The 12,509-nt window shown below is 46.5% G+C and overlaps 1 protein-coding gene and 1 long non-coding RNA gene across 2 annotated transcripts; both read left to right on the top strand.

The window, feature by feature from the left end:
- Positions 1 to 45: 45 nt before the first annotated feature.
- LOC108509224 lies at positions 46 to 1,950 on the top strand. The gene is made up of 3 exons (XR_001878593.1): positions 46 to 607; positions 1,246 to 1,448; positions 1,828 to 1,950. It is a non-coding gene; the product is annotated as an uncharacterized LOC108509224 (long non-coding RNA).
- A 206-nt stretch (positions 1,951 to 2,156) lies between these two features.
- THUMPD2 (THUMP domain containing 2) lies at positions 2,157 to 11,139 on the top strand. The gene is given in 11 exon segments (XM_017838559.1): positions 2,157 to 2,270; positions 2,532 to 2,664; positions 3,874 to 4,048; positions 4,050 to 4,275; positions 5,168 to 5,245; positions 6,609 to 6,661; positions 6,970 to 7,057; positions 7,662 to 7,733; positions 8,322 to 8,436; positions 9,897 to 10,014; positions 10,289 to 11,139. Coding segments are annotated over 11 exon segments (1,476 nt in total). The 5' UTR covers positions 2,157 to 2,171; the 3' UTR covers positions 10,608 to 11,139.
- The last annotated feature ends 1,370 nt before the right edge of the window (positions 11,140 to 12,509 follow it).

Here is a 12,509-nt window from a genome sequence, read left to right as displayed (position 1 = left end):
AGCGGTACCGCGGGCGGCCGCCGGGCGGCGCCCTGGCCCGGCACGAAGGGGGAACGGGGGAGCAGAGGGGGAACATGGCGTCCCACTGGGGCGTGTGGGAGAGATAAAGGGAGGAGCAGACGGGGAACATGGCGCCCCACTGAGGCGTGTGGGAGACATAAAGGGAGGAGCAGACGGGGAACATGGCGCCCCACTGAGGCGTGTGGGAGACATAAAGGGGGGAGCAGACGGGGAACATGGCGCCCCACTGAGGCGTGTGGGAGACATAAAGGGGGGAGCAGAGGGGGAACATGGCGTCCCACTGAGGCGTGTGGGAGAGATAAAGGGGGGAGCGGGGGGAACATGGCGTCCCACTGAGGTGTGTGGGAGAGATAAAGGGGGGAGCGGGGGGGGACATGGCGTCCCTTTGGGGGACACCTGGGACGTGTGGGACAGACAAAGGAGGATGCAATAAAAACAAACTAATTTCTTGAAGGAATCATAAGTATGAATATTCATAAAAAACTTAAGACAAAAGCCATGGTAATTTCTTCCACAAGTTTTCATTTGAAGGAGATAAACTCAAAGACCTGTAATACCTGACGCTGTATACGTGCAACAGCTACAGGTAAGGGATGGATGCCAGGATTTAAATTTTGGATATGAGTAACATGCTGATGTTAGAAATGAGTGTTGGGAGATCATGATGTACCCTTGTCACAGTGAGTGTTATACCAGAGTTAGGTCACAGGAACACAAATGCTTTTAATTTATAACGAATTACACAAACATAGTATTTGAATTATGCTCAGTGCCTACACTGTCAAACTCAAAACGTGGTTTGGGTTTGGACACTCTGGTTCCATGCTGACATTTCAAACCCTGCAGCATACGAGTAGTGCATCACAGTCTGTTCAGATAACCTCGGGGCCCTGAAATTTCTTATGCTTTAAGTTTGAAGCATGGAACTCTGCTCTTCTCTGCTTTGTGCCACCTGTAAAGTCACAGTTTTAGGAGACTGAGGTAAAGTGGGTAGCTTTTTAGTATATCCAGTGAATTATTAACCATTGTGTAAAAGGAATACCATTCTATATTGCAGGATGAACAACGAAACCCTGAGTATTAACCTAAAATATAGTGGGTTTATAGACTTGCTGGTGCCTAATTTTACTCTAGCATGGGAAAAAAACCCCAGTTGCTTCATCTAGTCTACATTTCTGTGAAGTGTCAGTTTATAATGATCGGGGTTTTTTCTCATTTTTTCAGGATATTTGACATAAATCCTGAACAACCAAATATATTGCAGGAGGAGCAGCCGGAACGTTTCAAGAAAGAATTTCCAGAGTGGAAAAGCCGTGTGTTCCACAGTCAGCCATTTAAATCCATATCTCCACGTAAATGTCATGTAGTTGCCTGGAAGAGAAATCTATAGATAACTTGAAGAGTGTTCAAATGCAGAAGGATTAATTGTAGGTGGAATGCTGGTTTGTATCTGTTTAACTTTCACCATTGGAACAGTTCTGTCTGTGCCTTCTGGTTGGTTCATTTTATTTTTAAGTCCCCAAATAGCAATAACTGTGTTCCTGAGAGTAGTTATTAAAATTTCAAACACTGTTAAAATATTCAGCCATTTATAATTATTGTTCCAATATACATGTCCAGTTTTAACTTCTTCCTATAATCAAGTCTCAAATCTTGAAAAAGGAAATTAATGCTTATGTTTTTAAAAAGTAAAAATAAATTAAACAGTCTTGGAAGTGGAAGCTCAGAAACTAAATTGTAGGGAAATTACAATGATCTGATACTGAGTATGCTGAAAAATTGGTTTGAATTTGATTTTACTTACAGGCTGACAAGCTGTACCAGTTATCTGACAACAGGAAATTAAGAGAGTGATCGCAAGATACGTATAAATAGATCAGGCACTTTTAAATCCCATTCTCCGCGGCTGCCGCTGCCGGGGCGCCGCCCCCGGGGAGGGGGCGGGCTGGGCCCGGGATCCCGCCCCCGGGGAGGCCCCGCCGGGCAGGGCAGGGCAGGGTGCGGGATACCGGCCCTGGGGAGGCCCCGCCGGGCAGGGCAGGGTGCGGGATACCGGCCCTGGGGAGGACCCGCCGGGCAGGGCAGGGCAGGGCAGGGTGCGGGATACCGGCCCTGGGGAGGCCCCGCCGGGCAGGGCAGGGCGCGTCGAGATGTCGCCGTGTGGGCTCGGGCGGTACTTCTGCACGGCGGGCCGCGGGCTCGAGCCCTTCCTCGCGCGGGAGGTGCGGGCGCGGCTCGGCGCCACGGAGGTGAGCGGGGAGCTGGAGCCGGAGCCCGAGCCCGGCCGGGCGGGGCGGGGCGGCCCGGCGGGCAGCGCGGCCGCGTGCGTTCCCCGCCCTGGAGCCACCCGCGGGCCCCGCGGGGCCGGGCCCGGTGGCGGTCGGAAGGGCCGCCCTCAGCACCGCGGGCGGGGGGAGCCGCCCGGGGCCGTGTCCCCCCGCCACCCCCGGGGCTGCGCGAGGGGCTCACCCTCAGCTTCCCGGCGGCTCCGGGGGGTGCTCTCCCCGCAGGTGGACTGCGTCTCGGGAAAGGTGTTTTTCAGCGCGGCCGCGGGACCGGGCGAGCTGAGGAAGCTGCGGTCGGGGGAGCGGCTGTTCCTGCTGCTGAAGAAGCACAGCCCGCTGGCAGTGTCTGGGAACAAAGGTACGGCCCGGCGCGGCTTGCGCGGGAACGGGAAGCCCCAGTTCGAGTCCTAGTAATGAAACTTATATTTGAGGTATTTATCTTTTTACTGACGGCTGTAGTTCTAATTGACAGTAATCGATTCTGAAGTGTCTTCCTTTCAGGTATGTTTTCAATATCTTCTTTTAACCTGAAAAGGGCTTTTCAATTGTTTTCAATAGATACCTTCCAGCCTACACTCTGCTGGCAGTGAATGTGTATATGTACGAACTGCCGCCACCTCACCCACTCCCATAAGAGAAACACCTCACCCAGAAACCAAAGTCCAGTTCTGGATCCCTTGTGTTCATTTTAACAGTAACTCATTTTCTGTTAGACAAAGTGGATACAGGCCTATATCCTGTATCACTTGTTCAATACACAGATTCCTTGTAAATCTGAGCTACTTGGGTCATATTCTCTGTCAGTGTTGGAATAAGAATGTCAAGTTAGATGGATTGATATCTGCCTGCTGGTGGGTTTTTATTTGGGAGATCACTGATATCCTTCAGCTTTGAGGATCAAATTTGGCCATGGTTCTAAAATTTTGAGTGAGAACTAGGAAGACCTTTTTTTTTTTTATTCCTCATGACCTGGTTTGAGGTATTTAGGTGAATTGGCTTCTGTATTGCCTGTGTCTCTCGTAGCTAGCTCAGGAGGACTGCCCACACATGTAAGTGTAAGTGTGTGTTGCAGGATTGAAGGCAGGTTGATGAATGTGAGGAGGGATTTCCTTTCTGAAAGAATAAACATGTGGCTTCTTGCTTGAGCTGAATCAAAGTAATTCATGTTTATATCTGTCTTTCAATCTTGGAAAGTGTCATACATGTCTTAATCCTAGACCAAGTGCTCTCTGGGGAGGATGGCGTGGTAGGCTGATCCTCTGTCCCTGGGAATGACTCTCGGAGGTTGTGTGGTTTTCTAGAGCTGTTGAGTTTTTGTGCGGAATTCATCCCTTGCATGATTTAATCTTGGTTGTGCAGAACTTGTAATCGGAGGGATGCCTGTGTGTCTGCTGGTGGGCACGTGAGTGCTGAGAGCTCAGCTGTGCCTGTGGTGTTTGCTGCTGGTTCCTGGATTCACACATTAAGGAAGTCTGAACACAGTCTCTGTTAACAGCTGTTCTCATTCTGTAGAAAAATCAAATGCTGAGACTGAACTACTTAGCACAAAACTGCTTTTTTCTTCCAGGGAAAATGCTACATGAGATTAAAAGCCTTGTAATTGAGGAACCGAAATATTGGTTGGATATTATCTCTGTTTGGAGAAACCTTCATGGATATGAGGGGAAAAAAGGTGATGTCGCTCGAGAAAACCCATTGGCTCTGAAGAGAAAGTCAGAAGAAGAGACAAATAGTGCAAGTAAAACAAGAGAGAGACGTTGTGTCTGAGGAATGTCAGGTGGAAGCTGGAGAGAGGTGTGTGGTGCCAGAGAGAATCAGTGATCAGGAGTGTCGGACTGAGAGCAGCGCTTCCTCAGAAGACCCTTCCAAAGACAGTGGAGAGAATTGTACTGCAAATGAACAGCTTCGCTTCAGTTTCAGAGTGTCTTGTCGTTGCAGTGGAGCAATTGCCAAAATACTGACTTCACAGGTATGCTGAAGTGTCTGTGTTTTAAAAGAATTTAGCAAAGGTGAACAGAGTCATGTTCTAGAATAACAAACTGATGTAAGCCTTTTCTGTATTTTCTCAAAAAGCCCTTAACCTGCGTTTACCTTAAACAAGTGGAAATACAAAGGCTGTTGTTAATTTCTGGACACGACTACCCTGAATGTTTTTCACATCTACACCTTTTATTGAGAATAAGTGAAGGTACGAGGTTGAGGTAGCTGGGCCTCGAGGCTGAGGAGTGATCGGATAAGTTTACAGCTACTTAAAGGGCCATTGCAAGAACTGTGGAGCCAGACTCCTCTCAGTTGTGGCAGTGTAGAAGGGGCAAAAGCCAAAACTTGCAGCTTTTTCTTACAGTAGTTTAGATTTTTTTTCCTACTAAAACTAGTACTGTTAGTGGTACCTAGTACCACTAGAGGTGGGACACATGAACCTCCCAGCAAATTTGTGTGTTTGAACTCTCATACTCTGAAGATAGTCAGAGCTTTCTAGGTGTAATGAAAGCATTAAAATTGTGAGTTGTGGCTGTGCATTCACAGGTTTTCTGTTGAGTAATCTGATTTAGAGCCTTGGGAAATATTTTGTGTATGTGATTTAGAATTCTGAAACGGTGGCAACTTTTGTTGTGACTTGGGCAGGACTTGATCTCCAACCTCCCTCACTCCAGTTGGGTAATGGTCGTTTGTCCTGTGGTATATTTGCTTTGCCCCTCACTCACCTGCTCTGCCCTCTTGTGCCTCTTCTAGTCTTTGTGTGAATTGTTCTCCTAGGGATAAAGAGAGACTCGTTCTTTTCCATGGGATTTCTGAGTTGTGCAGTCACGGTTGGAAATTCTGTTATTTTTATTGCCTGTGATTGTTCTTCCTCCTTGCAGGAGATCGGAAGAGCCATTGGCATAGCACTCATGAAGCAGTGTGGGTGGCGTGCTGATCTGCGGGACCCTGACCTTGAGGTAGTGGTGCTTGTCTGCCAGACGGCCTGTTGGTGCTTCCCAAACTGCCCATGGCATCTTTTGTTTTGTTCTCTGCTCCCTTTGTATGGGGACTGTGGCCTCTTCCTGGTCGTCTTTCTGCTGCTGAATTTAACTGGAAATCACTCAATAGCACTGAGCAAGGAGTGTCTATAGCCCCTGTGGGTGTGCTTTCCAGAGCACTACAATAAACCCAGCCTGGCTGCGCGGGCCTGCACGTGAGGGGAAGGATCTGTACAGGAGGTGTCTCAGGATCTGGCTCTCTTACAGACTGCTGGATTCTGACTCCCTGCAAATGGAGATCACCTGAGCTGTGGGGCACCTGGTTTAGCCTCTGTAGGGGAAGAGAGCAAGCAGCAAGGGCACGTTCTTGGGGAGCTAGACCTGAGAATGCCATTTGTGGAAGAACCTCCCCCTGGGCCCTGTCCTTGACGAGCAGCTTGCTTAGTACACCCTCGATGGTGCAGGCTCCTGAAGACCTTGGAAAGGACTCGTTGCTCTTGACAAGCTGTTTCTCCATCCTTGTGTCTGGCCTGTGGAAGCCACTCTCAGCACTAATGCTGGGAGATCTGAGACCTGTAAAACCTGGGGCTGGTTTTCCTGGGCTGAGCATTATGTACAGCTTTGTTGAGGCTTAGATAGGGCTCCTGTTCTTGCCCAGATTTTGCTCTGAATCTTGCCCAGATTTTGTTCATTCAAGTGCTGAGGACTAGAATTTTTCAACAGCATCATATTTTCCTCTGGACTTCCTGGGGGCAGGGATTGTAGTCATGCAAGTCCTGCTTGGGGAGCCCAGTCTTCTTTTGGGATGCTCCCTGTGTGGCAGCAGAAGAATTTCTTTGAGCTGTCTGTGTTTCTGGAAGGATTACTCAGGTTTACCTTCCGTCTGTAATGTCGCTTACTGGCTCCACTGTGAGTGTTGGGGTTTTTTGTTTGTTTGTTTTTAATATATTTTTATTTAAATGAGGGGGGTATGTGAATTGTTAAGTATATAATGAATAATATTCTACCACTTAGAATAAATGGATTCATTATTACAAATTTCCACACTGTGTTACAAAAAAATGGGTTCCATTATAAATTCAAGTGCTTGTTGATGGATTCCTGGCTGACAAAATCCCCTTCCAGCTTGCTTAAGCATTAAATCCTCTTTAAAGTGGCATTCAGATTATCTAGTGGGATTTCTTCCAATTAATCATAATTGCCTAACGTATGCATTTTTGTTCTTAAAAACTAGGATTGGAAGTTTGTAGAAACATTTGTGTCTGATTTAAACGAGTTAAAGCTATTATCATGTCAGGTTGAGAGTTTAAAATGTTTTTGGGTGTTTTTTTTTCTCTTTTAGATCTTTGTACATCTTAATGACATTCACTCTGTGGTGGGGATTCCTCTTTTCAGGTAGGCATTCTCCTCACCAGATTTGTCTTGACAGTATCAGAACAGGCAGGATTTGTAAATAGTCTTGCTGTCCACTGTGTCCATCTTCTAGTCTGATATTCACTGGATTGTCACATTAGTCTTTTGATCTGCCTGGAATCTATGTGAGGACACAGGCCAGACTCTGCAGTGAGTTATGGTTTAAAGCGGACTCTGGTTTCAGTCTCTCTGCAGATCTTTCCAGTTCATTTGTTCTTTGCTATACATGGACTTTTCTGGGTGGTTCTACTGTTACCTTACACGGACTTTTTTTTTTTTTCTGTTTGCAGGCTTCCATTGGCAAACAGAGAGTATATCAAAACAGCAGGACTGCGCTCAACAGTTGCATGGGCCATGGCATCTCTGGCCGAAATCCGTGTCAGTGAATGTTCCTGGCAAAGATACGGAATCCTGAATGAAGGAAAAGGGGGGTGCTGCTCATCAGGGCTGGAGCTGGAGGCTTTGTAGGAGTGTGAGGATTTTAATGCCCCACCCTCTAATGCATGAGGACAGGGTTTGCCTTGTCTGTGGTCAGTGTGCCGTCACCTGCTGTTCAGCAAGGTGTCTGCTGTAATTCCAGGTCCTTCTCAGCAGAGCTGTTGTTCCTTATGCAAATACATGTCTAAGTGGCAAGATTTTTTTCACTGCACAGACTTCAAACCTTGTTTATAGTTGTTTCCCAAGGGAGAACAGGAGCAAATGTGATTTATTTCCACAGATTAATTTGGTACCAATGTCTGTCTGCAGACAACTTGTAATGTTTGCCCCTGAATAGCACCTCAGGGCTGGATGCCTTGAAGCACTGTCTGTAGTGAAGTTATTGATGCTTTTTACTATATTCTCTTACAAGTGAGTTTGGCCTGGTAAGCCAGCGATAATTGTTACCTGTGCTAGATTCAGTGGGAATATGTACATCCTTGAGATTTGTCCTGAGGGAGGAGTCTGTCTTGCTTGGGATGCAATAACCCCTTTGTTTTTATAGGCTGGTGCCTTTGTGCTGGATCCCATGTGCGGGCTAGGAACGATACTGCTGGAGGCTGCCAAAGAGTGGCCTGTAAGTATCCCAGCTGCAGCTGACTGGGCCTTTGCAGGACAGCTGGTAGTTATGGCACAGAGTTCTCTCTGTATCAGTTGTGCCAAAGTCCATCACTGGAAAGGTGAAACCAAACTGATCTTTCTAGGCAGCTGCAAAAAGGGTGTTAGTACAAACATTCCTGTACAGGAATGTGAAACCACGTCCTACAGACTGGGGAGTGCTGGGTTTACACTGCAGGGTTTGTGTGAGGTAGCCATGGACTTGTAACGCTGCCTGGGCTTCTCGCGTGACCGGAGGAGTTGGTGTGGCCGTGCAGTCAGTTGTCAGCATTAGAGAGCTGTAGCCAGCTAGGCTCTTGCTGTTAGGACATACCCTTGATATTTCTGGAAGTTACAAGTATCTTGAGCAGACCAGAACATCAAAGGAGTGAAGACAGCACATACTTATCCCATTCCTCCTGGGTTGGGAGTTGCTCTGTGTAATGGTACACAAGGGGGTTGTCTTGCAAGAGCTATGCAACAAGGCAATGCTGAGAAGGCCTTATAAAATAAATAACCTGAGTGTTAACAAAATTACTTTTCTCTCTCTCTCTCTCTCTCTGAACAGGAAGCCTGTTACTGGGGTGCTGATATAAGTGATTCACAGTTAGAGGGTGCAGATGTGAATATTAGAACTGCAGGCTTAATGGATAAGATTGAGTTGCTTAAAGCTTCGGTGAAAGGTATGTCTGTAGGCTTTCCGAGAGAAATTTTTTGTGGTTCTGGGATTATACAGGTAATTAGGTCCTCTTGAGGTGATATGTTGTAGAGCCAACTCCCAATGAATAGCTGAGCAGTGACTCTGTAGTGCTAGTGAAAGGATAATTATTTGTTCTCCCTACCTTGCTGCCTGCTCCCAGGAGCTGTGGTCAGAATGAATTCAGCATGATGGTGCCTTTCTCCTGTAGGAGCGAATCTGCTCTTAATCCACAGCCTGATCTGTAGAGATGGTAATAATTCTTTGACCATATTATGGACATCAAAGCCTAAGGCTAAATTATCCCTGTATGAAATTCATGACAGGCAATCCCTGTGCATGGGTGATCAAGTATGCATATTTTTTTTCCTTGCGATATTTCTTACCAGAAGATAAGAAATATTATTTATTTTTTATAAGAATATAGGTTTATTTCTTAAAAACTGTGTTTGAGTTTGGCTTCTAGGACAATGGAAGGTACTTAGGTGTCAGGTTTTCTAACACTGAACAAGTAATTGGTGTCTTCATCACTGTTCAGAAGCTGTTATTTCTGCACATCTTGAGGAGGGCTGTGGGTGATTCATCCTTATGTTTTTGCAGGCAAAGTTGTTATAAAAATTGTTGTGCTTCAAGTGTTGATACAAGGATGGTCCAGGAAACATCTCCAGCTAGTTCTGGAAAAGTTGACATAGAATCACAGCAGGGTTTAGGTGAGAAGGGACTGTTGGAGGTCTTTGGTCCTGTTGTCTGCTGAGAGTTGGGCTAACTCCAAAGCTGTGTCACATTGCTCATGGCCTTGTCCCATCAGTTTTGAGCACCCTGATGGAAGGAGGACCCATAGTTTTCTACTTTAACATGCTGGCTATGCTCTGGCCAGCATAGCCTTGTATGTGGCTGATCTTTATCACCACAGGTTCTGGTGCTTCATCGTGGTCAGGAGAACTGACTGTTCCTGGGGTGCAGAAACTCTGGAAAGACTCCAAAAACACCAGCTCTGACAGAATGCCAAGTGATTCTGGGTGTAACCAGATTCTTGGGGGGAGAAAAGGAGGTTGAAGAGGAATTTAATGTGGTTCCTTGCCATTCACAGGTGTGCATTTGAACATTGCGCTAAGTGAAGTGCTCCCAAGCTTCTTTTGCATTTTGCATTTTACATTTAAGATGTACTGTGTGTTGAGAAGCAGTTTGGGACCATCCAGTGCCCTAGTCAAAGACTTATGTTGGGACAAACATATCACCAGTAACAGAGAATGTGCAAACTAAACCATGCTGTCATGCGTTTGTCTCTTCCCAGTCTGCAGACTGGTAGTGCTGTTTGTGAGGGCAAGTGCAGAAGGAGTGTTAATCTGGGTGCAAACCCACAAAAGAGCTGGCAGTGTTCTAAAAGGGGAATGGGGTCATAGCTGCTTTGCATTTTTCAGACAAAGACCTGCCTTTATTCTGCAGCCCTGCCGTTGCCTTCAGAAAGCTTTGACGCTGTGATTTCGGATATTCCATTTGGGAAGAAGTTCAAGATCACGAATGATGCCCAGCTCCTACCGGATATTCTCCAGGAAATGGAGAGGTACGTGTGGCTTTGACATGCTTAGGGTTTGGTGTAAATGCCACAATGGTGGCATTTCTCCCATTTCACCCTGTTTTCTCCCATTTAGGAAGAGGCGTGAAGATAGGGAATTTAAATTCCATTGGGAGGTGTAGCTTCCCGGGTTGAGTCATGACACTCGGGTGTTTTATTGAATGCAAGTGGCATCTGAAGTGTCAGCAGTGTGGAGTTCTGCACAGGCGAAGGAATGCCAGGTGGGATGAACACTAACCTTTATTTTTCCTGCAATTGCCAGAGTGCTCCGTGTTGGAGGGACTATTGTATTGCTGCTGAGCCAAGATCTCCGAAAGCGCATGGATGGCTTGACCACGTGTGCTGGAAGTGACTCTCCTGAGGCCACTGCTGATGGCACCAGTGAAACAGCCACTGCAAAAGCCCCAAGTGTTGATGAGAATCCTTCCTCTGTGGCAGATGGTGTTGGAGAATCCTTTCTCAGCAGCAGACAGACACATTTTGGGTCTCTGGTGCCGGATGGTGTCTACGGGGTTAGTCTTGGGAAGACAGAGGCTTTCATATACAAATACAGGAAGATCTCTGCTGCCAGGAATCGGTAGCTTTCTGGCACTGTGCTGAAGGAACTTGAATCCTGAGACACTTCAGAAGCAGCTTGGCATGACCAGTGGAACCCTTCTGATGCAAACGAATCCCGTGCCATTTCTTAGCTCGCCTCACATTCTTTGGATGTCCTAAGGCACTGCTTCTCTCTGGTTTTTAGGAGAGATGGAAGGTGCCTACCAGAGTTTCAACTGGTTTCCCTGTATTGTGCACAGTGAAACAGTATATGGTATATTGTAATAAGCCAAAGTCCTCAAATCCTTGTTAAGGCAAAGCTGCTCATTAATGGGAGGAGTTTCTATGGGAGAGAAAGTATTTAGTGAACTGCAAACCCAAATGTGGTAGCATTAAATGTAAATGGATGTTCACCTTCAGCAGTGTTTATCAAGAAGCACATCTTGTCTGAAGAAGTCTCCATCTCTTTTTGAGGGGTAGACGTATGCTTTACCTGGCAGTCTTTTATTTTAAAGCTTGTTTCTGGTAAGTTTGTGAGATCTCTTGGAGTGGAAAATAAACTATTTTATGTATTAATTCTTTGCAGCATTTTCATGTGTCTAGTGGGTACGCTTTAATTTAGCGTTTTAGGATGAAGAGTCTTATTTCTATCAAAAGTAATGCTTTTCCTCACTTGGTAATGTTACTCCAAGGACACAGTGTGGATGATGGGAAAACTTGCCAAATAGATGAAAAATTAGAAATTAGGAATGTATTCTGCCTGAGAGAAGCACATGGAAAAAGATCTTAGGAAAAGAGGTTTTTCTGGTTAATGCAAAAGCTATTTTGGGAGGCGGGAAGGAAATAAACTTAACTGTAGGCTTTCCCATGGCTGCTGAGCTGATAGTGAAGGATTTTTATAGAGAATGCTTGCAGATTGCTTTAAGATGCTGCTTTGGACAAGCTTGTCAAACTAGGATGGACTAATGCATTGTGTGTCTCTTTGTGCTTAGTGTGGCGATAACCATTAGCAGTGTGTTTGCGTTGGTTTGGGCTGGTTTTGCATTGTTCTTTTTCAGACATTTGTTCTGTGTAGCCTGTTGGAAGCATTACTTATCCATGTGCTTTCCGTGGCAGTCTCCACTCTGGGGATCTTAGAATTTGAAGTCTTAAGAGCCTGTGGTGTGGACTGAAGTATGAAAACTCCAAGAGCCATGAGGGTATGGATTGGATTGGTAGGAGCCTCCTGTTAACACTGGTCTCTGGAAATGTGCTGATGCACAGATTTTTGGCTTTAAACAATATTTCTGTAATTATTTGCACTCCCACCCAAGATCAGCTTTCAAAGAGGCCTTGGAGCAAATGATAATGTCACAAGAAAGGCTCCCGGCCGGGGGGGCGTGGCCGCCTTACACAGCCTTTAATGAGAATAATAACGAAATTTAAAATTAAAATAAAAAGAAAAATAAAATTTAAAAATACAACAAAAAATGCATGCCGATGAAAATAATCCTGGCAGCCTTTGCACTGCCTCGGTGAGTTCTGCCAGGCTTTCTAAAGCAAAAAATAAAATAAAGTTAAAAATACCCCAAAAATACATTGGATTGTTGTGTCTTTTATTTTCTAAAGGGAGCTTCCGAGCGGTGCCCCAAGGCTGCCAGGCTGTGCCAGGAGCTCCCCCGGCAGGAGGAGGGTGGGTGGCAGTGGCCCCAGGCTGGGCCGTGCCCGGATGGGGGGCTGTGGGGCCACTCCGGCTGCAGCCGTGGGACGTGGGGCAGGGCTTGGGGGCTGTGACCCGGGTCTGTGTCACGTGCCCTCAGCACAGTCCCCACAGCTCCCTTCACCAGGAGCAGCCAGCCAAAGATCTGGGAGGTTTGCAGCTCTGTTGCAGGAGGTAATGAAGAGAAGGGGGTGCAAGAGGGGTGTTTTCCAGGCAGGGAGGCAGGGGGAGCGGAGAGAATTGCAGC

This window comes from Lepidothrix coronata, unplaced genomic scaffold, assembly GCF_001604755.1.
Source record: "Lepidothrix coronata isolate B3197 unplaced genomic scaffold, Lepidothrix_coronata-1.0 Scaffold345, whole genome shotgun sequence".
In the NCBI taxonomy this organism is placed as follows: domain Eukaryota; kingdom Metazoa; phylum Chordata; class Aves; order Passeriformes; family Pipridae; genus Lepidothrix; species Lepidothrix coronata.
The sequence above is the reverse complement of the archived record's forward strand: the minus strand, read 5'-3'. Positions and strand labels throughout refer to the sequence as shown.